This window comes from Barbus barbus (genome assembly GCF_936440315.1).
Source record: "Barbus barbus genome assembly, chromosome: 20".
Taxonomy (NCBI): Eukaryota; Metazoa; Chordata; class Actinopteri; order Cypriniformes; family Cyprinidae; genus Barbus; species Barbus barbus.
Window position 1 is genome coordinate 15,136,314 of NC_136748.1, and position 25,612 is coordinate 15,161,925.

General features: G+C 40.4%; 1 protein-coding gene across 1 annotated transcript; it reads right to left on the reverse strand.

Moving 5' to 3' along the window:
- Window positions 1-938: 938 nt before the first annotated feature.
- LOC306886726 (protein GREB1-like) lies at window positions 939-25,341 on the reverse strand (the record flags this gene model as incomplete). The annotated part of the gene is made up of 31 exons (XM_079444050.1): window positions 939-1,102; window positions 1,214-1,352; window positions 1,702-1,902; window positions 2,016-2,151; window positions 2,236-2,457; window positions 2,930-3,092; window positions 3,181-3,385; window positions 3,542-3,703; window positions 3,859-3,998; window positions 4,112-4,267; window positions 6,706-6,808; window positions 6,890-7,365; window positions 8,209-8,411; window positions 10,742-10,857; window positions 10,977-11,325; window positions 11,409-11,545; window positions 11,677-11,860; window positions 11,946-12,126; window positions 13,171-13,368; window positions 13,465-13,566; window positions 13,651-13,779; window positions 16,040-16,390; window positions 17,360-17,545; window positions 17,857-17,979; window positions 19,416-19,538; window positions 20,901-21,032; window positions 21,193-21,315; window positions 21,995-22,177; window positions 24,543-24,719; window positions 24,866-24,970; window positions 25,185-25,341. The coding sequence occupies 31 exons, from the start codon at window positions 25,339-25,341 to the stop codon at window positions 939-941; spliced, it is 5,526 nt and encodes a 1,841-aa protein (XP_079300176.1).
- Window positions 25,342-25,612: the final 271 nt, after the last annotated feature.

A 25,612-nucleotide genomic window follows, 5' to 3' on the forward strand; every position in this document is an offset into this window, starting at 1 on the left:
TTAAACTTTGATGACTTCATGTCAACTAAAAGCAGCTACCAAAACAAGTGAACGCTTAGGCTAGCCGGAAGTATTCGCGGTGGCTGAGATTTCAGCGGAAGTGCGTCACAACGGCCGTTGGCATTTAGCCTATTGCTTCTGTCTACAAGAAAACAATCAGTAGTAGTGGAATATTAGTGTAGGTATAGGTTAGAATAAATGAATCATAACAGTTAAGTGGCAGGTATTGGAAGCTTTGTCTCCTTACAGCACTGATTACTAAAAGTTCATTTTCAAATACATCTTTATGGTCTGAGACCAAGAGGTTTTCTTTAAAAAAATGCAGAGTGGCTAGGTTTTTTATTTTTATAATTGTTGAAGAGATTTATACTGTCCTTTCAGGCGGTAAAATGTGATTGTTCTGCCCTCTAGTGTTCATACAGTGGTACAGCTGAAAAGCATTTGGAACAGAAAAGCAATGATGAGCGGAAACTGTATAGATTTGAAATGCATGACATAAGTACTTTAATGACAATACACCCTCATCCACACGCATCACAGAACACACCAAACACAGCTACAAAAATACTCTTTTCTACAAAATACTTCAATCTGTTCTTTTAACACTTCATAACTGTGCATTAAGCTTACTTTAAAAGGCTGTGACAGAAAAAAGAGTTAAAACACCAATCAATAAAACACAAAGATAAAAACAGAAAGGTCAAGGTAAATAAATACATTTTAAACAAAGATGTGAGTAAATCCGGTTTTGATGGTGCATCCATATGCAATGTAATAATCTTATAATTTTCCTGTATGATCTTAAAGAGAGAGAGGGAGAGAAAAACAACAACAAAAGCAAGCAAGCAGTAAATTTACAGAACATCCTGTGCATTATATACAGAGCTAATGTTATATACAGACAGGACAGTTGTGATTGAGTCTTCAGGTTTTGAGAGTCATATGTGTTTTCCTGTGAGGAAAAAGAGAGGCTGATCCTCTTTGGCGTTGGCGGTCTGAAACTCATCGCTGAGACGAAACCGCCACTCCTCCTCTAGTTCCAGCCGAACTACAGTCTGACGTAGAGAGCTGCGGTTAGGACAGATCACACAAAGAGTCGCTCCTGGAGCAAAAAAGAGCAAATACTTTAACAGAGGATAATTTTGTAGAGTTTTTCATGTGTTAAATGGACAGCCAGATAGATGGATATATTATTTATCGCCCTGGTCTTTACCTTTCAGGAACTGGAACTTTTTAAGGAATCCAGGAGTCACAAAGGAATCACAGAAGTATAAGAGGAGGCCACTAAAGAGCAGACCAGTAGTGCTGAAGTTAATGGAGTGAGGTCTGGAGCTGATAAAACAAACAGTCACCTGGGAACAGACAACAAAACAAAACAAAACAATATTTAGAATCATGTGAAACTATGGAGGATAGGTCACACAAGTAGTGATACACTTTTGTTGACAACAGCGGCTTTATTTGCAACGTTGCTTTCCCAAATGCACATTACAAGCCATCCATACCAGCACATGCACAGATGGAGTTTCGTGATTCTCTCTGAAACATGCAATGCATCTATTTAATTAAATTGCAGCCTTTGCGATTTGATAATTGCACAGTGACAGTTATATTGAGATTCAGCTTTATTTCAATTAATTGTCCAGCCTTAGATCAGTCTACTATGGAATATTTTAAGGTATTAATAGTCTGTTGAAGTACCTCTGGGCCCAGGTTCAGGTAGCAGTCGACAGAGAGGACTGGGTGGCTGTAGTTTTTGGCGCTGAGGGGGAAGAGGCGATGGCTGGTGTGCTGGAGGTATTTCTCCAGCAGTAGCTGAGCTGGTGTGGCCAGGAACAGGTGCTTGCTGTCTGGAGCACAGATGTACTGAGTAGGCTGGATTGTGGTTGGGACATCGGTCATCTGTGGAGAATTCAGAAGAACCATTGTTTTTGTAGTTGCATGGAATATGATTGTTATTATAGATTTACAGAGTAAAACATCAATACAGTTTTGGACGTTGGTTAGAAACTTGCCTTAGTCTTGATGATGAAGGTCCCATATCCACCAATGGCGATCTGCTTCTTCATCACGCTAAAGTTGTTAAACCTGCAGATGAGGAGGCCTGCACTTTGGGCACGCAGGTTAAAGTCCACATCATCACATGTGAAACTATTGTGGAGAGAGGGAGACGTAAATATTTGGACAATAACGGAGGAAAAAACAACAAAGTAGCTGGACTTTCTAGAAACTTACCGGTTCTGGTTGTACTGCACATTCTGTGTTAGGTCCACGTTAAGTAGAAGGAAGTCATGTAGGTGTCCACGTGAGAAGGGCTCTTTTTGCCGTCCGACCCCACCTCCATAACTGGACCACTTCCTCATCCCGCATAAGCCATATTGAGAAATATCTGGAGAAGACTCCATGTGCTGAAGAACCTGTTTCAAGGACACATTTCTTTCTGTCCCTGTGGTATCGCTGAAAAACATACAAATACACTACTTAAAACAGATGGTCAACAGCAGACAGGAATGGACCAATTTTAAAATTCTGTTTCTATATTTCCTGACCAATGTTAGTCGTTTGTGATGACTGGATAAATTATTTTTTTCAGTTTATTTTACATTTTGTAGTTAATTTAGGTTTTTTAATGTATAAATAATAATATTCATAATAATAGAAATTATACTCACAAAAGAGTAATTTCTAGCTAAAAAAGACATTTTAAATAATTTTTTATTTTTAATTTAAGTGTCAACATCTTTTTAGACTGGCACTTTTTTAGATGTCTTGGAAAAACTGCAGTTAATAATAATAATAATAATAATAATACTCACAAAAAGTAATTTTTAGCTAAAAAATTAAAATTATTAAAATTCATAAAATAAATATATGAAAAATTTGAAAGCAACTTAAATATGTAAATAACTTCAATCACAAAATTAAGCACCTTTTTGGATCAACATCAACACTGTTCCACATTACACAAGAATCGTCTGCGAGGATGATGAAGGGCCAGACGTCTTGTGGCCGACTGCCATGCTCCACTCTCTGGCTCCGCTCTAACTCCAGGTTATGATAAGACAGCTCTTTAATCAGAAAATGAGCTGCTCCTGGGTACGTGGGAGAGAAGGTAACTTTATTAAAGACCTCACTGACATCAACATTAATGGATCAATATGATAATCTCCTGATGGTTACCTATTCCAGCTCCATTGAAGATAGTGGGTAGGACAAGCATTATATGGTTAGGCCAGTATTTCTTGTAGACGGCCATCTCGTACTCTTTAATCACGAGAATGTGCAGGTGGGCGGCTCCTTCCATGGCATGATACAGATTAAACAAGCCGTGCTCATGGCGACCAGTTGTGGGCGTGAATATTGGGCTTTTGATTGCATCAGGATTCTGCAAACATTAAATCTACCTTCAGTTGTCAAGCTTAGTTAAATAAACCCTTTCAGAAGACAGCAGCTGTATATTGAAACTATTAAGTGAACATATAATTGTCATCATGTACTCATGGCACATTTGGCCTCAACAAGTTCACTGCTTTTTTTGTACCCAATCGGAAGTGAGGGGTAGTCTCATGCTCTCCAACTGGCCTCCTGATTGGCTGAAGGAGAAGTGATGCTCCTTGGATTTGGGAATGATGAAGTAGAGCTGGATTTCTTCTCCCAGTAGAAGGTGAGAGAATGTAAAGGCATGCAGGGTGGACTCGTACAGCTGTAAACAGATAATCAACAACCCAAAATACAGTCAGATCAAAACACACACATAATAATATAGATTAGTCTATGAATCAGAATCTCAGTGCTACCATTGACCAGTCAGATTCAAGTATTCAAGAGCACTGTGCAAGAAACTGTATTAGGGCTCACCTGATACTGCGGATTGAAACCCATATACTGGTGACACTGCTCACAATGATGGTATGTGTTGTAAGCTGCATATTTAGAGAGTTTTATCCGCGCTGTTCGCCTGTGTAGATACACATCTTCCTGCCTTCTGGAGTTTCCATCTAATGCAGCAAAGAATAAACAAACAATTTCAATGATACTGACCTATTAAAATAGCCAGAACTATTATAGTTGGGCTCAACTAAGCCATATGTGATAATCTTGATGGTCTCACCATTTGAATTTGGAGTGAAGTCTGGCGAGTAGACAGTGCTGATGTCCTCGTATTTTGGATCATGGATGGTGTAATCAAAGGGCATCCCTCGTACAGTGTCTGTATTGGGCCACAATGCAATGGGCTGATGATATCGCACCAAATCTTTCTCGCAATCTGGAGAAAAAAGTATGAATAATTTCACTGATACAGCACTAGTGTAGCATGATTCCTGAACAAATTAATCTTAGGAGTCTGTTCTTTTTAGTGAAACAAAAACAAAGCAGTGCAACCAGTTTACTCTTGAATCCTGAACCAATGACTTTTACGAGTTGGTTCTTTTAGAGAACAAAAAACATACAGCGCAACCAATGTAGTCTGATTCACAAATGAGTCGGGTCTTTTCAGCGAATCAAGACTCTATAGTACAACAGTGTAATCAAATTGATTCCCAAGCTAATAATGTGATTCCTAAAGGGCTGAATACTACACGTTTTGCTCCATTAGCTTCCATTCATACGTATGCAAATGTGCGAAGGAAAAGGGAAGACAGGAAATGCAAGCTCATGCGAATTTCGCTGAATTCAAGTTTGGTAAACTATGACCTGTGAATTTGTATCACGTGAAGACATGTGACCAACAGAAGATTTGTGCAGTAATTTAATGGACTGAATATTTTTACATTTTAGATGTATTATATATCGGCTCACACTTTAGTTTGTGGACCAATTTTCACTATTAACTACTTTTGGCTCAATAAATTCCTAACTTACTGCTTATTAATAGTAAGGTAGTTATGGGGGTAGGATTAAGATATCTAAACTATAGTTATGCAGAATAAAGCATTAATATGTGTTTTAGAAGTACTAATAAACAGCTGTGCTAAAAAGTCTACACATCCCTGTTAAAATGCCAGGTTTCTGTGATGTAAAAAAAAATGAGACCAAGATAAATCATTTCAGAATTTTTCAACCTTTAATGTATACAATAACCTGTACAACTAAATTAAAAAAACAAACTGAAATCTTTTAGGAAAGGTGGAGTAAAAATAAAAAACAAAAAAACTAAAATAATGTGGTTGCATAAGTGTGCACACCATTAAACTAATACTTTGTTGAAGCACCTTTGATTTTATTACACCACTCATTCTTTTTGGGTACGAGTCTATCAGCATGGCACATCTTGACTTCGCAATATTTGCCCACTCTTCTTTGCAAAAATGCTCCAAATCTGTCAGATTGCGAGGGCATCTCCTGTGCACAGCCCTCTTCAGGTCACCCCACAGATAATCAATCGGATTCATGGTTGGGCCATTCCAAAACTTCAATCTTCTTCTGGTGAAGCCATTATTTTGTTGATTTGGATGTATGCTTTTGGTTGTTGTCGTGCTGAAAGATGGAGTTCCTCTTCAGCTTTCTAGCAGAAGCCTGAAGGTTTTGTGCCAATATTGACTGGTATTTGGAACTGTTCATAATTCCCTCCACCTTGACTAAGGCCTCAGTTCCAGCTGAAGAAAAACAGCCCCAAAGCGTGATGCTGCCACCACCATGCTTCACTGTGGGTATGGTGTTCCTTTGGTGATGTGCAGTGTTGTTTTTTCACCAAACATACCTTTTAGAATTATGACCAAAAAGTTCAACTTTGGTTTCACCAGACCATAACACATTTTCCCACATGCATTTGGGAGACTTATAATGTGTTTTTGCTAAATTTAGCCGGGCTTGGATGTTTTTCTTGCCACCCTACCCCATAGCCCAGACATATGAAGAATATGGGAGATTGTTGTCACATGTACTACACAGCCAGTACTTGCCAGAAATTCCTGCAGCTCCTTTAATGTTGCTGTAGGCCTCTTCGCAGCCTCCCTGATCAGTTTTCTTCTCATCTTTTTATCAATGTTGGAGGGACATCCAGTGCTTGGTAATATCACTGTTGCGCCATATTTTCTCCACTTGAGGATGTCTTCACTGTGTTCCATGGTATATCTAATGCCTTGGAAATTCTTTTGTACACTTCTCCTGACTGATACCTTTTAACAGTGAGATCCCTCTGATGCTTTGGAAACTTTGCGGACCATGGCTTTTGCTGTAAGATGCGACTCAGAAAATGTTAGGAAAAGCCTACTAGAACAGCTAAACTTTATTTGGGTTTAATCAGAGGCACTTTAAATGATGGCAGGCGTGTACTGACTTCTATTTAACATGAGTTTGAATGTGATTGCTTAATTCTGAACACAGCCACATCCTTAGTTATAAGAGGGTGTACACACTTATGCAACCACATTATTTTACTACAACTAGTTGAACTAAAACAAATTCCTCATATGTGTAAACATACCTGGCAATAAAGCTCATTCTGATTCTGATTCTAGTTTTTAAATTTTTACTCCACCTTTCCTAAAAGATTTCAGTTTGTTTTTTAATCTAGTTGTACAGGTTATAGTTTTCATTAAAGGTGGAAAAAGTTCTGAAATGATTTATCTTGGTCTCTTTTTTATACTTTTTTATATCCACTGTATGCATACTATAAGCTACTACTTAGCAGTGAGAATTGGTGCCTTAACTAAAGTGTTAACATATGACATCATATTACAACCTTTGCGGTATAATACTCACTGCAGTTGATGTCCTCCTCATCGTAGATGTCCACCTCCATCAGCCTGATCAGCATACGAGACAGAATACCCAGAAACTGCAGATATGCCCCAGTCTTCCCCACCTGTACACACACAACAAATTCCATTTTAACCCACCAGCCGAATACTGACAGTGGCATCCAGTGTTTCAGACACTCGTTTACCTGTGGTGGCCCACTTAGCAGCAGCTTTCGTGGGTGGAAGTTATCGGTGCGTCCTTCAGCTCGGTTACTGCTGTCCATGTGGTGGGGTTTGGGGACCGTCCACTGGCGATAGTACAGCGATTGCTCGGTGCATGTCATCATTTTGCTAAGGAGGGGTCTAAAGGAGCTGACCCACTCTACCGAAGAGTGAGGGAGGAAGGAAGTGGACTTGGGCAGGCCACTGGAATCCACTGTGGTGATGAGGTCGTAGACAACTTTAGGGAGCAGCACCACAGGTGGGCGGCTGAGATTGCGTGCCCAGGAGCAGCTCTGCCGTAGAGGAGAGGCCCGTGTGGACGAAGAGCCGGATGAGGTGGATTTGGATTGCCGCCTCTGGTTGGGCTGCTTGTCTGGATCCAAAGGAGTCCAGTCAGACTGAGGGTGCTGAGAGCCAGCTGGGGAGGCCTGTTTACCCAGTTTAGGGAGATCGTTGTTTACTATAGACCACCAGAGAGATAAAGTCAGTGCGAGAGAACTATGTAAGTGTGTAAGACCTTTGAACACCAGTTTCAGGAATCTTTCCGAAAACAAAGCTGTCCCAAATCCCAAAACAGACCTGTTTCCCATGCTTTATTAATATCAAAGCAAATTTAGGCATTCCACTCAGGATATCAGTTTTATTTAATTGGTATATCAGTTATAATCAGAAAAAAAAATGGTTTGAAATTGAAAGAATGATGTGACAACTTACATTTGCTCAAAGAATTACAAGCACTTTTGCCAGATTTTAGCTAACAACCCAGTGTTACAATTAAAAGACAACTTCTGCCGACAAATAAACATGCTCATCTGGGTGCAGGTAACATGGAGAAAGATTATACATAGTTCATTTACATATACTACAGGCAATGAAACAATACAAAGCTGGTTGAAAGTTATCCTTAATTTGAAATCAATTTGAAACAATTATGGATTCTGATATTTATTGATTCATTGTGGTTTGGATTTCTGGAAATGGCCCTGAAGGATGAAACAGTTCTACCTATGTGAACATGCAGTCATTGAGGTGGTTAATCTCCATTTCTGTGTTGAAGACTGTGTTAAAACACAGACGGTGTGTGGCTGAGCTGACTAATAGCTTGATAGTCTTTTTCTCTGACTGTCTGAAGGTTTGGGGCAGTTGTGGTGTGCCTTGACCACATCAATGTCCGTCCAATTTAGTATACCCACTCATATACCCACTCATTTCCTATACATTTAAAACAAAATGGTTTATTCTCAGTTTAACCATACAAATACATACATAAATACATCATGTTTTCTGGTTTTGCAATACTGACCATCCACTACAACCTCCTCGTCCTCGTTGTCAGTGCTGAGTTTTTCAGGGTCACTCTCAGACAGGTCACAGTGTGCGTGCGGCCCGAGCTGGCCATCTTGTTTTGTCTTCAGCAGGTACGCGGCCAATCCCAGCTCCTGCTCGAGAGTGGTGCGCTGCAGAGACCAGCAGCTGATAACACGCAGGTCACAGTACTTCAGAGATCTGAGGACAGAGGAACAACACGGTAAGCCTGAGTATAAACCAAGAAAGTAAAGCTGTTGTTTTAAGATCTAGTCTTTTGCTAAGACTCTATTTGACCAAAGAATTTCCATGACTTTTCCATCTCTAATCATTTGTGATTATAAATGAATGAATAATGATTCATTTGGATTCAGAATGATTCACTAATGAATAGGGATGCTCCGATCGATCGGCCGGAGATCGGTATCGGCCGATATTCACATTTTATGACTCGATCGATCGGTACTCATATATTTGGCCGATCTCATGTACCGATCACAATTTGATGACGTCAACGCGTGGCGACGTATATGATGCATGGGGACATATGCTGCAATCATCGCCAATGTGGAAATCCTATGACATTTCAAGAAACAATGAAAAATTGTTTGACTATATGTCGTGTATGTTTTGCATTATGATACTATGAATGTATGGTTAATTTTTAACAGCAGATTCAGTGACGTTAGAGCTGATCTGCGCATCACTGCACGTGTCTGCGGAGCGCAGGCTTAACGGCACGGGCACCGGAGCTGATCGCGGCCACTCTATGAACGTTTATTAATAAAAAAATAAAATCTTCTTTGGCCATATTAGCCTACTCAATAGCATTAACAGAGGCTTTACTCCTTTTAAACTTTATCTGGAATGTTTCTGTTTCTGTCACTGCAACTTCCCGATCAGGCAAACACACACACACACAAATGAAAATCAACTGAAATCAACTGCCTAATGAAAGAATGTAGTTAATATTGCATAATTTATGATTTATTTTATCCACCGGCGACCCAACCGCAAATAATCAGAATGCATTTTTTTTATTACCCGACCTGCGGATAATTATCCGCAGCGCCCATGGATAACCGTGAAACTACTCCGTTTTGTTCTTTCAGTAGTTTAAATGTTTCAATTTCTTTTTTCCTCTTCAGTCTTATATTGGACAGCATTAAACCTTATGAGTTACATCAGACTTTGGGAAGGCCTGAGGTGAGCTCCGCGGCCTCAGCAGAAATATCAGCGGACTCTGCCGCTTCGGGAAGGCCTGAGGCGAGCTCCGCGGCCTCAGCCGCTTCGGGAAGGCCTGAGGCGAGCTCCGCGGCCTCAGCGGAAACATCAGCGGACTCCTCCGCTTCGGGAAGACATGAGGCGAGCTCCGCGGCCTCAGCAGAAACATCAGCGGACTCTGCCACTTCGGGAAGGCCTGAGGCGAGCTCCACGGCCTTAGCGGGAACATCAGCGGACTCCGCCGCTTCAGGAAGGCCTGAGGCGAGCTCCGCGGCCTCAGTGGAAACATCAGCGGGCTCTGTCGCTTCGGGAAGACCGGAAGCGAGCTCCGCTGCCTCAGCGGGAACATCAGCGGGCTCTGTCGCTTCGGGAAGACCGGAAGCAAGCTCCGCTGCCTCAGCGGGCTCCGCCGCTTGGGGAAGACCTGAAGTGAGCTCCGCTGCCTCGGGAGGACCGCAAGCAATCCGCGCCGCCCGCACCGACATCAGCGGGGGTTCCTGCACGCTGCGCATCAGCCCAGGACGCTCCGCCGCCCCCCGGATCGCCGCATCGGGAGAACTGTGAACGGGCTCTGCAGCTAACTCCACCCTGAAGGCCGAGCCGCTCACCTGCAGAGCTCAGAGCTCCTCGGGGTCCCAGTATGGCATCAGGGATTTGAAGGGCTCGGCCAGGCCTCCGTAGAAGAAGACAATGAGGCAGGTCTTCTCCATAGCTTACCGCCGAGCCACTCCAATGAAGTCCCTGGCATACTCCTCCATGCTCCGGTCTCCCTGGCGGGCGTTGAGCAACCTCCCTGCTGGACCCATGCTTGCTGGTTGCATTCTGTCACGGAACGGCGAAGGAAGCGCCGCGAAAAGACGGAGTCAGGGTCCAAGTGCAAGGAAGGCTCTCTTTTAATGCAAACAAAAACGCCAACACGGCAAAAAACTAAGTAGTAACGGACTGGGATATGAACGGCAACGCTGTGCATGTATCCCAGACCAGAGCAGACACTAGAAACCAAAACACATCAAATAACAAATAATGCAACCAGGCAGAGTGGTGGGAGAGGGGAGACTATATAGTCCGTGGCAATGGGGAACAGCTGCAGGTGTAATGAGTGTGACAGGTCTGAGTAATGTGACAGGTGTATGTAATTACGGGAGATGAGGACGGGAGATGGCGGCCTCCTGTTGCGACAGGGAGGAGCGCAGGACCCGGACTCAAGACAGATAAGCACTGGATGCATGTAATGTTGTCAAAAATTTAACAGGCATTCTGCATCAAGCTTATTCAAGTCAAAAACTTAGTTCCTGTGAGTGTTTTACCTGGGTAAAGACTCTCCAAGTGGATCCATGCCGGTTAAGATGAGGATACAGGGTAAAGCCTCTAGCTCTAGATATGTCCGAGGAGCCCAGTCTGGGTCCAAGATCTTCAGCCATACCTGGAGACATATAAAGAGCAAAAGGATCTACAATTTACGGAAATAAAGAAGAATATGGACACAAGAATAAATGTAATTTATTTTAATAAAAATAAACCAAATAGATTAAAAGTAAATACCTTCAGTTGGTCCAAGAAGTGTTTTCCTACAGTGAGAGCAGAGCATGGATCCCCCAGGATGACCTCAAACTGCTTGTGAAGGCCGAGTCTGTTGCGGACATGGCAGAGGCGCTGGTGAGCGAAAGCAGCGAGAGCTGGGGAGGGGATCCTCAGGAGCAGCATGTGACCATGACGGCTGGGACATCGCTGGGATGTGTTGAGGAGGCACTGCACCATCTCCAGAGTCTCCACTGAGATGTGCTTCTGCAGAGCCTGTAAAGCCTGGTCGCCCGCTGTTGCCATCAGGGCCAGAGAGTAATGCTGGATCAGCACATGGGTGCGAATCACTACACTGTGTAGTTTTGGGAACCTGAGGAGACGTACAGTAAGGAGATTTGTCAAGCTGCTAAAACATCATACAAAGAGAAGAATGCTGATTTACTGAAAACAAACCTCTCTTCCAGAGCAGCAGCCATGCTCTCGAATGAACTGTCATATCGTAGCAGAGGAAGGCCACTTCCACAGCGGGTCGTCTCCAGCAGCTCGGATACACCAAAGTACTTTGTCTTGTCGTGATAAAGATCCACATCCTAGGTGTGCAAAAACAGATGGACAAAATGTAAAATCATTAGTCATTATTAACCGCTATGGGTGACTTCAAAGTTTCAGTTTCCAGGAGCTTAAATTGCTGGTTTAAAGAGATAGTATGTGCTATTCTTACATTGTTGAATCCAGAAGGCCAGTGGATTTCATTGTAAGGGCTGATTCGTGTGTACTGAGTCTGCAAGGTGAAGGGAAACGAAGTCACGTGGAGCGTCAGGAAGTTGGGAGCATCTCGAATCTGCCTGCAGTTCAACAGACCGTCCACTAGTCCCAAGCTGGGGTCTCCTCCACTGCACTGCCCACTGTCATAAAAATAAAAAGATACAGAGTTCCACCAACAGCCAAGCAAAGAGGAGGCTTAAAAGAGAATCATAGGAGGTCACATACCTGCTGATGTCCCAGTGTGCGTGATCGTGCACGAGTATGAAGAGTGTGTAGGGGTTCATCTTGGATTTCTGAATGAGGCTGTTGATTTTTCCCACTGCGCTCTGGTTCAGCTTTACCACGAACTGCTCAGCCTCCTTCAGCGACAGGCAGCCTTGGTCCAGTCCTAACTCCCGTAACACCCCTGGAAATACAACAGCAGGAAGTGAGATCTATCTGCAATATGTAATATAATTGCTCAATGGGATTTCTCAAAGCCTGCGACGTAAAATACAGATTATTCTTTATTTAAAACAAGGACAAGACCTTCAACTTTCTTTTAAAAAGGGAAATATGTGAAAAAGGGAAAGAAATTTGTGTTTTTGTGTATAACGTTTTTCAAGTGTACTGTTAGTATACTTCTTTTGAACAAAAAGTAGATTAATGAAGTAGATTTTAATATTTATCAGAAATATTCTTAAATCATACTTAATTACACGGTCATATATAGTATATACTGTATATATTTCATGTATACAGAAAAGTTTAACAGTAACAGTATATATAACTTGTGTACTCAAAGTTTACTACTGTTACACTTGAAATACACTTAAAAGTATACTTTTATAAACTACGTGGGCCAATTTACTTCCAAGATGTATTGAAATAGTTCGCTTACAAGTATTCTAATAGGACACTGATTTTAGTGTACTTATTTAAACTTTACTTAAGTTTACTTGATGAAATGAACTTCCAGTCTACTTTTTTTTTTTGTAAAGCCCAAAGTATACGTGTACGCTAGCATATGCTTTTCAAAGTATGCTCCATTTGATGTTGTATGCGAACGCGGGCGGTGGACACATGGGCTCGGAAAAGCTTCATCCATGTCCAGTGTCTGCTCTATTTTTCCCCTTGAAGTTATGACCAGTAACAAATATTGTTGAACTCTTTTAAACCAAAGCTGAGCTGTCTCATACCCTCTCGCTCACAAGTGTTTGTCAATGCGAATCTGTTGTTGTTGCAGTCTCCGCTATTTTGTTGTTGTTGTTCCGTATCTTTAGTTTTGTTGTCTACTGTGAAACAACAGACAGGGACAGTGTTGCCACCTTGTGAAAAAACTGAGTACTGCAAAATAACTTCAGTGCGCATGTGCGACCTGCGCGCCGTTACAAAAATCGGGTGGTGCTCGTATTGTTCTGATGACGAAACTCACTCAGAGTCTCATGGGTAATGAGTTGCAGTACTCTACCTGAGTTCCACAGGTGAAGGACGACTTGATGAAAAGTGACCTCTGAAGGCGGAACGCAGATTAAGAACTCAACCTTGTCGAAGGAACCGAGGTCCAGGTTCTGTGTGCTGGAATCAGCAATGGCGCAAACATGCGAGAGCAGCTTCCGAGCCACAGCAAGCTGTATGGGCCGAATCTCGTGCCACTCTACAGAGTACTCTATTGAAAAATACGAGGTGTTAACACACCTTATGCTCAATGTATATATCTCATTAAATTCATACTTGGATACTTTCAAGCACAAGTCAGTCTCACCCGCACACTTGGCTTTAGGACTGTCTCCTGATGGTTCTATGCTAGAATACTGGGTAGGGTTCTCAGGACTGGCTTTCTCCAGCAAGGCCTCCACATCTCCATCTGATAAGTAGTATAGAAATGCACTTAAACTCTGTATGGGGAAATCACAGCAGTGAGATCCATGTATTAAACCAGAAGACTTACCTGGACCCAGAGAACTGAAATAGGACCCCAGTTCTGCTGCCATCCCAGAAGACAGTTCATGGACGATTTCTCTCACACAATCACTGGGAGAGAGAAGACTCTCAGCTAAAGCACGAGTCTGGTGCTTACCTGTGTGATAACGTGGATATTGTAAAATTTAAATAAATTTCTGTTTAATTTCCCTTCAGATCTACATAATTATTGCACATGGTTAATAAAATGATGGGCAATACAGATAAACTAATTTTTAATGTTAAGACTGTAACCATAAATGTATAATATTTAGTGTAAATAAATCATAATAAAAAAAGTTTTTAGCATTGTCAAAGTTAGTGATATAATTTAAATATGAAATATGTTTAATGCTATAATTTTTTAGCACATTTACCAAATTTAAATATTATTACTGTTTTGTTATTCTTTTTTAAAAATGATGAGATTAATTTTATCATGTTGACAGCTGTAGCTTTTAAAGGGGACCTATTATGCAAAAATCACTTTTATAAGGTGTTTGAACACAGTTATGTGGCCGCAGTGTGTGAAAACAACGAGCCTATAATGGTAAAAATCCACCCACTAATTTTTTTATAATCTAAAAAAATCATAAATAGTCTCTCGGAATGAGCAGTTTCAGATTATCCCTCTTTTCAAGTCACCAAGGGGAAAAAGTCCAGCCCATTTGTGACGCTGCCCTATAAGCATTAGACACAGGCCTGAGTGAGAAGCTGTGGTACGCCTCCGCCATTACTGTTTACTTGCTGTAACTGCTGGAGATATACAGTGTCAGCGCCAAAGAGGCATTTCAAGTGTTATGTTTTGGGATGCACTAATGAACATAGGAGTCTCCATAGACTCCCTCCATCTGAGCCGCTGAGGACACTGTGGTTAAGTTTCATTGTCTAAGGAAATGTCCTGGAAAAATATCTGTAAAGTCCCCAATATGTGTCGGGATCAATACCAACACTAGGGATGCACGATATTATCGGACTGATATCGAAATCGGCCGATAATGACTTTAAATGTAAATATCGGCATCGGCCTGACATGCAAAATTATGCCGATATGTCTTGCCGATAAGGGGAAGGGGTTAACTCGCATGTGCTCAGGGTGTGCTAGCGATTAGATCACGTCAGCAATGTGGCTCATTCTTGAAGCAAAGTTTTGTCTGAATGATGAATAGATTGACTGTTTTGGATCGCTGCATTTAATGTGTGAAGGCATGTACAGAATGACGCGTTCGGTGTGGGATAGAGTAAACAGTTATAGCACAAGCAGAGGCAGCAGTGACAGCCTCCCCCAGGTCCTAATGCCCGTTCGGTAAGGAGTTTTAATCTGTAGGGGGCGCTGTTGGCCTACTTCTAATTAAATTAAAAGTAAAATAGCCTACACAAATAACATTTAGACTGTTTCTGATTAAATAAAGCAGTAATTGATGTAATAAAATAAGTATGTTTTGATTTAATGGAACGCGAACGTCAGCAACAGACAAAGTAAGTATCACGCGTTTGTTTTCCAAATTGCCCTTCTAAAAGAGCTTCTTGGCACTCTGTAAGGCTAATGATGCTAAAGCTACCATCGTATCTGCCTGTTTTCACTGGTGCTGCCCATGAATGATCGTGAATATGAATGTGGTGGTTAAAAGTTGCATATGAAAGCAATGCGAGTCGATCGCTTGAGTTTGTTGAGCTCATAATCACGAGTGGGACTTATAAAGTTTGTGATAGCATGCCATGCACCATGAGACCAGCTATGTTGTTATTTTTTTTCGCGCTGTGCTCCCTGTCTGTGTAATTCATAAACGCAAATTTATTATGCACAGTATAATCAGATGACTGACTTTGAAACAGAGTAGTTTTCTGTAAAGATAACAGGTTTGTATTAATAGTGGAATGTTTATTTGCAAAGGCTAGCACTGCTATTGCCAGAGCTTAAGCTCTTGAAGCTCCGCCCTCTTCTCTGGGAGCACCAGCTCATTTGCATTAAAGCAACATACTCAACATCAGAGCGTTTTGGCTCATACCCTAAAAGTGGCAATTTTAACAAGCTATATTTTGGGTATTTTTAGCTAAAACTTCACATACACACTCTGGGGATATCAGAGAATTATTTTACTTCTTGTAAAAAGGAGCATAATAGGTCCCCTTTAATCTTGCATTTAACAGTGTTATAAAATTATTAGTGTTTTTGAAAGCTAAATTTTAAGTGAGTGTTAGATTATCACTAAGGTCATCTAAATGTACAACTAGGTGTAAAGAACATGCTCAAATAAATATCTAATAAGAATACCTATGATATGATACAGCCAATATGATATAGATATATTGTGCATCTATAGTCTAAAAACAAAAAAACATTATTATTTGTAGTAGTACATTTATAACCCACATACCGGTCACCACCACACATGACTCTATATCCTGGCTCCTGTTCATGCAGATGATCACCACGTAATTAGTCTGGCTCAATCTGCCATCTACTAGTCTGTGGAAGGTGTCCTCCAGTGCTTCAGCTAGAGAGGGCGCCATGTCCAGCACTATAACTCCTTCCCCGCATGAGCTGGTGGCCAGTTTGGCCAGCCAGGGGAGCTGAGAGGGAGTGAGGGGCTGTGCTAGGCAGGGGAGAGGAGGTGGAAACTGTGTATGCGTCTGCTGATACTGCCGGCTCTCCGTCTGGTGTGACTCACGCCAGGAACGCATGAAGATCTGCTCCAAGTCTTCCATCAGAGGAGCCTGGTCAGGTGCTGTTGCAACATGATAGGTAAATGCACTTACACATACTGTACAGACACATATAATTGATTAGAGTCATTTTACAGTATATAATGTAAAATTAGAAATCACGGTTCCAAAATAATAAATTGTTATATTTTAAATATAGTCTTGGTCTGTGGACTCTCGGGGGGTGCTAAGAGGGCGGTAAATATATTTATTTTTTTATTTTAGTTTATTTTATTATAATTTTTTTAATGAAACATGCAGTTTGTTTTAACAATGTTATGGTTAAAGTGTTAAACTTCTGATATTAAATATTTTTAATGTGATAATGTTTAACACATTTACTGAATTTACAATTTTTTACTGCTTTGTTTTTCCCTTTCTAAAAAAACAAAAATCAAGAGATTAATCAGAATTACTTTATTATTCTGATTTCTGTAGTTTTTAACTGTAAGCCAGAGTTATTTTATTAAATATTATAGGAGTGTTTCATATTGAATTAGCTTTTATTTTTAGGATAAATATTTTGTTTGCTGTAGTTTAGTTTTAGTAATTGAGAATTTTATTTCTATTTCTATTTCGCTTTAATTTATATTTATTTCAGTTTTAATTTCTCATTTTAGTACATTTGGCAACTAACTAAAATGAAATGGGAAACATTTTCATCTAATATTTAACAGCACTGATGCAAGCAATTAATATGCATAAAGCAAAGTTTACAAAGTTAATATTATACAATATTTGCTTAAAAGTACACTGTGACAATAAAAAAGGGCAGTTATTTAATTTTGGAAACAACATCTTGTTATTGTTATCATGATATTGTGCTTAATATTTTGCTCAAACAGTACAAATTAAATCTTTTTACATTGAAATATAGCTGCCTTTATATTTTAAGAAGGGACTTATCATAATCGAGGTCTCTGGCATCAAAATGTTTACTGTTGGGCTTAAACAGACTGTGTAGAAGGTGCATAAAATACTATTGCTCTCACCAAGCTGCACTAGATAGTAGACTGTCAGCAGGATGAGCATCTCAGTGGAGATGGTCTGAACAGGAGCGGTGCCGTACTGCTCGTAGACTCGTGGGAGGTTCTGGGAATTGCGGTAGCATTTCTGCAGCAGGCCACTCACCAGTACGTCCCCGAGGTTCCCACACAAATGTGGCAGTGTCCCGTGTCCTACAGACAAAAATACACACAAACTGAACAGCTGGCCCAAGATAAAGTGGTGGGAACCACTATCGGATACATTTCACGTTTCACGGTAGACAAAACAGACACAACCCACAGAAAACAAAAAAAATGTGTCTAGATTACTCCTAGATTTTTGTGTTATTCTTAAAGCACACAAATAATGTTTTATTTTGTAATATATTTTTGTAAATATTTATTACAGAAACTGTAATTATTGTAAATAGAGTCTGAAAAATACATATCTTTGTCACTGGTGAAAAACAGAAGGCAAAAACAAAACAATGTTGAGATTTTACCTTTAAAAATGACCGGTCGTAATCCACAAGTCTGGAGCAGGTGATCAGGCACTGTGACAGACTCCCCAGGAGCAAGGGGCGGCAAGGACCCCACAGACAAACATCCAGATGCCCCACTAGCCGCTGAGGACAAACACAAGCACACTTACATTATTATAGTTGACATAGTAGAAAGTAGTCTTACAGCACACACAGATATTCCACCGTCCCCAAAAGCAATCACAATACTACATCTCTTAGTTCAGTGGTTCCTAACCTGGAGTGCATCAAAGTTAGCAAGAGACACATTGGAACTTATATGCTTTGAGGTTAAATATGGATGCAAAAAAACTTTCATTTTTAGGGATGCTCCAACCAAGCCGACCAGTGATCATTTCCAATATTTCAATACATGGTCAAAAGCTCAAAATAACATGGTTATAAGGTGTGTGAAATTCAAACTACTTTATTAAATAGCTCCCACCATTTGGCAATAACTGTAGCTAGTGCTGCTTTTCTTCCACTCTCTTACTATTCCCTCACACAAGCGTGAAAGCACCAGGTGAAGGATTGCCAGATAAAGCATATCCAAACGATAAAGCAATCAATGTAAAAAATTAACCCAGTTATTGTGTTTTGGGTAGGAGATAGATTCTCAAAACAAGCTGCTTAAAATGCAATAATACGCAGACATGGCAAAACTGTGCCAGAAGAAACAAATAAAAGACAAACTGATATTACCAATTTCCTACAAATTAAATTACATTTATTAGGAATAAAATAAATAATAATGAATAAAATACAAAATATTTGCATTAAAACAAGAAAACAAATAATTGGCATTGGGTTGCATTTTATATCAATTTGACATTAGCAAATAAGTATGTTGGGGACAAAAGGTTGGGAACCACTGTCTTAGGTAATACTTGAAACCCTCTTGCTATTGTAAGTCCTGATGAGTCACCCATTATTTTTAAATAATGTTGCTTTTTTTTGAGTGTTTGCTAAGTGTTCTCCAAAGAAAATCAGAAGAACAATCCGTTCAGGTTTGATGAAGAGCTAACATATCTGTAATTATAAAGGCCTCTTTGGCAGAGCGTGTGCTGCAGTCAGATCACATCACATTTTTGGCACTAAGATACAGGGGTGTAGATAGCCCTGGGGTTATGGGTTATAACCTCAGATGTTTTTTTGGGTTTTTTTCTCTAGCCTTAAGGCCTCCCAATGCTGCATAATGTATTATATCATATCTATATCGGCACTAATTGCTAATTTAATGAAAAAATAAAAATCAAATAGGCTTCCTACATCATTATATCATATATCCCTGGTGAATAATATGTGAAAAATGTAGAAGCGAAAATACTGTGTCTGAATGAAACCCAAATATTGCTGTTCACTGACCTTTTAATATTCTTACAGTGCACTTTAGACCCCCCCCCCCCCCCCCCTCCCCCCAATGACTGGGTTAAGCATCCAAAGTCCCTAAATCTTACATGCACTCTTATTAACAAGGACAGATTCATTCACAACACAGTGAACACAGTGGGTTTTCTATCAGTAGATATCAGTTTGCCTACCTGATTTAGTGCCATTGTTCGTGCTGTTGGCAGCAGGTCTGGGGGTGACTTCTGTAGGAGCAGAGGATTCTGGGGACCATCCCTTGTGCCTTTTTTTGGGGGGCCCAGAATTTGCCACGGTGCCTTGAAAAGTAGCACAACTGGTCAATAGGATTAACAGAGAAGTTGCAGAGAACATCCATCCATCCAGTTATCTAACATTGTAAAACTTAAGAGTCTTTGCCAAGCTCAAAGTTTACCCTGCCAAACTTTTCTTTTTTCTTACGTAATTGTAAATCCAAAAACAATAGAATGTAAATTCACTTTAAAAGCAGATTTTGGTGTCATAGGAAGTGATTATTATTGTTATACATTAACCAGACTGTAAACGTGAGCGCATGTGTCCCTTGATATGCAAAGAGAAACAGAAAAGAAGGGGAGATGTGTTAAGTCCTAATGAAAACCAAAGCATCAGGAAGGAAGTCTCACATTTTACAATGCAGACAGAGAGCAGGAGAGAAGGGAAGAGACTTTACAGCAGCACTTTATGGAGGTGATCATGGAGTCAGAGTGCTGAAAGAAAAGAGAGGGATCTTTTACAGCCCCAAATGCTGAATAATGACAGACACCAACAACAAAAGAGGAGGAGGAAAGGGCCTAGACAATACAGCTGCCTCTTTTTAAAGCATTTAAACATTTCAAAAGGGGAGCTCTCTTTCACTGGAGGTGTGAAGTCTAGAGGGGGATTCGTTTAGAGACCGCCCCTTTAAAATTAAGGTTTCCTTTTTCTCTGATCCAAGCTTGAAATATAACCACTGAGTGAATAGTAGGTGCTTTCGCACCGGAGGATCCTTTTCATAGTTCCTCGAACTCTTGGCAGAATTCCCGCTTTTTGGTGTGTTCGCACCGCAGGAACTAGGAAGCTATTTAGGTCTAGGAAGTCCATTTTGGGTAACTAATTTAGGGCCTACTTAAGGGAGGTTCTAAAACAGTTCTATAGGAACTACCAGTGATGCAGTGTACGCCGATTGGCCAAACGAGCACGAAACACCGGCTACCCGGCATTTTTTAAAAGCCATATAAAATATTTACTCCACGAACATGGAAAACCACGATAACGTAATTTACCTGTTGTCTGCAGCGCTGTGTGCTTTTCTCAGCCTTGATGATAACACTACAAGTGTTAATAGGAGATTTAGTCAGATTTTCATGCTCTTAAAATTGTGTGTTTACATTTCATTTCCATTATTTTTTAATCGTTATTTTGTTGACATGCAACAAAAACAGCTCTGAACATGGCATCCTCCATTCACCGGTTGTTGATGTTTGTAAATGCCGTGAATAAAGACGTCGCGGTTGGCCGCTTCAGAGTTCCTGCTGCCGGTACGAATGCAACCAGGAAAACGGCCGGAGGGAGAAATTGGTTCTCTAGGAACAACCCTGCTGGCTAGTTCATAGAACTACGTGGTGCGAAAGCTCCTAATGACTGCAAAAGGGCAGAATTACCTATTACTGTGGGCCTTCCAGGACCATTGGCCACTATTCCAGGCTGTGCCAGAGGCTGCGGGGGTCCAGGAACAAGACTGCCATTGGTTAAGGGAGGGGAACCCTCAGATATATGGAGATGAGTGTTTAGATCTGTGCGATGATGACAGGATAATCATATATCAGTTTAAATACAAAAGAGATTTTATACTTGGGGAAAAAAGTGAATAATCATTGGACATTCTGAATTTAGTAAAAAGACAGATGGTTAATGTCTTTGCAAACCATTCTTAACACACTGTGTGTTTCCTACCTGCATGGTTAATTGTGTTTAAGGCCGTGTGTCCAGAACTGGGAAGCAGGTCAGAAGGTCCATGTCCTGATTGTTCCTCTGGTCCAGCAGCTGCATTGCAGACTGCATGTCTCATTCGGCTGTCTGCACATAACACGAGGAAAAAAATCCTTAAACCACAGTAAAACAATCCTTAGCATAAACACTGAACACTGAATAGTCTGCAGTTTTTTCTTTGCAAATTAAATAAGCTGAAAAAAAAGAAAGACTGAAATTAAAGAATTTCACACTTGGGAGCCACATTACACCAGATGATATAATAACTATCGAGATAAGTTGAACAATATTAGTGTCCACAACACATAAACAAAAGTTAACATTTTGTTTATAAACATATGCTGCAGTTATGTTGCCTTTCACTTTACAGTAAATGCTCACTTTAAGTGGATTCTGACTTGGCTGTTATTTTGATTGTTCATCATTTGGAAGCATTTTCTTTTGTGGAGCATGTAATGCTCTCTAAATATGCACAAACACTGCCAAAGCTCTTCTGCCTAATTTTGACGTGTCTCCATGGTAGCAGTGAGCTAAACTAGGTGTGCTGGCCATCTGGACTGTCAGTCTGAGAAGGCAAGCACTGCTGAATGGGTCAAGCTGACCCAGAATGCTGAACAGGGTCAAGTTAATCTTCCTGCTAGTCGCTGGTTGTCAATATTCCACCAGAGAAGCATTGCTGATGCTATACGCTTGTAAAGTAGGATGCCCATTCTCATGAAATGTAGAATGGCATCTTTATTGACTAAAAAGTCCTGTGCGATCTTACCTATTCCTTTCCAGCAGATTGGTGGTCCCTTGACCAGAATGCCCTGTGCATTTCTGAGCAGGTGGTACTTTAAGTGCTTCTGCTTCTTAGGCTGTGTGGTGAGCTTCAGGTTGATATGATTGGCAAACTCAGTGAAGTAGCGGAAGCCCTTCTCTCCGCAGCCCATGCAGTTTCCTGAGAAACCTACAACAGACAAGACATCCGGTGAATATCTGCTTTCTTTCATGTATGCCTTTGAGTGCCCAGATGTTGTCTACATTCCTTGAAGACCAAGAACAGTTATCTAAAAAAGAGACATAGTACAGATGGTAACCAGCTGAGCACCCAGTTTCCATAGCCACAAACCATCACCGGGGGCGAGGGTGCTGAGCTGAGTTAAGGTCCATAGAAAGCCAAATTAAAGAGCTTAAAATGTCTCTCTGACAAATGAAGATGTGGTCCCATGAGGTTGGGGTACCCTGACCCAGGGACTGGCTCTGTGCTTAGGGCTTTCCCATTTCTACCTCTCTCTCTAGATATCTTGCTCTTTTTGTTGCCAGAGGCTGTTGCTATAGACCTTATGCACCAGAGAATCAAGCCCGCAGCCATCTTTAGAATGTTGACTTTGAACTTCTTCTGTTTATGCCGTAGTTCTGTATATTTCTATGGTATTGCTGCCAAAAGAGGCTTTTGCACCACGTAGTTCTAGGAACTAGCAAGCAGGGTCGTTCCTAGAGAACCAATTTCCCCTTCGGGCCGTTTTCCTGGTTGCATTTGCAACAGGAACTCTGAAGCGCCCGACAGTGTCATCTTTTTGCACAGCATTTACAAACGTCAACTACCGATGAATGGAGGACGCTGTGATCGGAGCTGTTTTTGTTGTGTGTTGTGGGTTTTGTGATAATGGAGATTGAGTGTAAACACACAATTTACGCGACTGAAAAAGCATGAAAATTTGACTAAATCTCCTATGACAACTTGCAGTGTTACATATCATTGAGGTTTAGAAAAGTACACAATGCTGCAGACAACAGTTAATTTGCATTGTTGCTGTTTTCCACATTCGCCAATCAGTGTACACTTACTTCACTGGTAATAGTTCTTAATAGAACTGTTTTAGACCCTACTCTGATGTAGGAGCTAATTTCCCTGCTGAAAAAAAACAAACAGTAGAACCCTGCCCAAAACACAATAGAAAATGTAATGGATTTAATGGTTATAATGGAAATTGTATTGGTTTTAATGGAAACTATAATGGTGTCAACTGGTATGTGATGGATTCTATTAGTGGGGATGTTAAATCCTATTGGGAAAATGCCCAAAACACACAACACAAAGGAATTTTGTAATGGTTTTACTTGAAAAAGCTAATGGTTCATAATGGTATTTTAATGGAAACCATTGGAATTTCTGTGATGGTTTTTCATTTGCGGGGTCTTTTTATCAGGGTTAGTTCCCCAAATGGAGTTCCTAAAACTAAAACCATTCCTAGTTTCTGCGGTGTGAACATGCCAAAAGCGGGTACTTTCGCCAGTAGTTCTAGGAACTTAAGAGCCAATTATTGATGAAAGTTGTTGAGCAAACCCAAGTTTGACACAGCTGTCATAACAAATGTCAAATGTACTCACTCAGAACACTTTAGTAACTATTCATAATACCTTAGCCCAAAACACTCTGCCTAGAAACCACTTTTTTTTTAATGGTCTAGAAACTGCATAGCAACAACCATATCAGTCTCTGTCTAGCAAACCAACAACAACACTCTAACACTTTAAACATGGTAATAACTAATGTTGTCATGATACTGGATTTTCTGGAACTTCAATATGATACCTTGAAAAATATGGATATTCAATACCATTTTCGGTATGTGTTCAGTGTGCATTTGTGGTGTGCGTGAACTGGCTGTCAGAGAGAAGAGATAGCAAAAAGCGCAGCTGATATCGGTGTATCAATACTTTTAATAAAGAGTACTGAAACTGTTTTAGATATTTCACTAAGTAACGAAAAATATATATTTTTAACAACACTAGTAACAACTATTTAGTAACAACCCACCAACCACCTAGCAATCATCCTATTTAATCTAGCAACTGTCTGTCTATCTAGTAACACTAGTGCATCCACCTGTCTAGCAACTACCTAGAACACCTTAACAACCATCTATCAATGCCTTAGCAACCACTTAGAACACCCTATAAAACCACCTAAAACAACCTAACAACCCTCTAGATATGCCTTGTAACTGCCTAGAACACCCTATTAACCACCTAGCAACTATGCGGAACACCCTAGCAACTGCCTGGCAACCATCTAGCAATGCCATGTCTATGTGTTTTTTTCTCTAGCCGTCTTTCTATCAAGCTGCGTATATGAGGGTCATAGAAACCTAAATTAAATATCCACAAATGTCTCTGTGACAAATGGAAATGTGGTCTCTTGAGGTTGGGGTACCCTGACCCAAATCAGAGCTTTGCCATTTTCTACCTCTCTTTCTCAATCTGGCTCTTCTATTTTTTTGTAATGCAGGGAATTAAAATACTGGTGCATCAGGTTCAGTGTGTCTTACCTAAAAGTGCATTACGTCCACATTCATCGGGGAGAAAGCGCATGTCCACCGCACACACCAGAATGTGATCAGGCACGCTGGGAGATTTCGCTCCGATGAGTAGAAACCCAGGAGGCACTTCCAAAGACTCAGTGGCCATAGATGAGAGCCGAAGGTCTTTGCCCGCCTGACAGAACCCTGAAATGCACAAGTTTGTATCAGGGTACACAGTGACTTTATGATCGTACTGAATCACACAGTCTGAATGGCTATAAATGCACTAGCTTACAGTTAAAATAGTCAATATTTATCTGTTCTGTTACATATGGCTCATATGATCTCACCATCTATATTACAGGATCCCTCTGGTGGAGGCTTCATCTGATATGAGATTGGAGGGCTGTTTGAATCTGAGCCATCCTCTTCATCGTCATCATCATCCCCTCGACCTGTAAATAATGATTTAAAATTAAAAAACATAAATTCTAAAAAATTATAATAAATATAAATAAAAATGTAAAAAAAAAAACTTGGAAGAGCTTGTATGACTTGATGCTGTCACTGCATGTCTGGTTAGGGGACATATAAGATACTCAAAACCTCAAAAAAAAAAAAAACATCATTTCAGAAAGTGTGATACCACAGAAGGCAGAGTAAGCTCACCATCATGAGCATGAGGCCTTTGCTCTGATTCCAAGTACAGCTGAGAGAACACAGGTCTGGGCACCACTGTGTTGGAGCGCAATGACGCCTCTATGGAGTTGTGCAGCACCTCCTCAAACCGTGTGCTCTGAAGGTGTCCTGTATATGAATTCCCCATGACCTTTAAAAGAATAAAGATAATTTGATATGAAAAATTAAAAAAGATTGAAATGTGAATTAGCCAAATTAAAATGGCTAATTCACAAATGTTCTTCTCATTTACTTATTATAAACAAATAAGTAATGTTTTGCACTGTATATAAGCATTCTCTATTAAAAGTGTTTATAAAGTTTATAGACATCAAAGGTACATTATTTCTGTAAAATGTTATTACACAAATTAAATGTTTAGTAAATTTTCGTAAAATAATTATTGAAATGTAAAATAA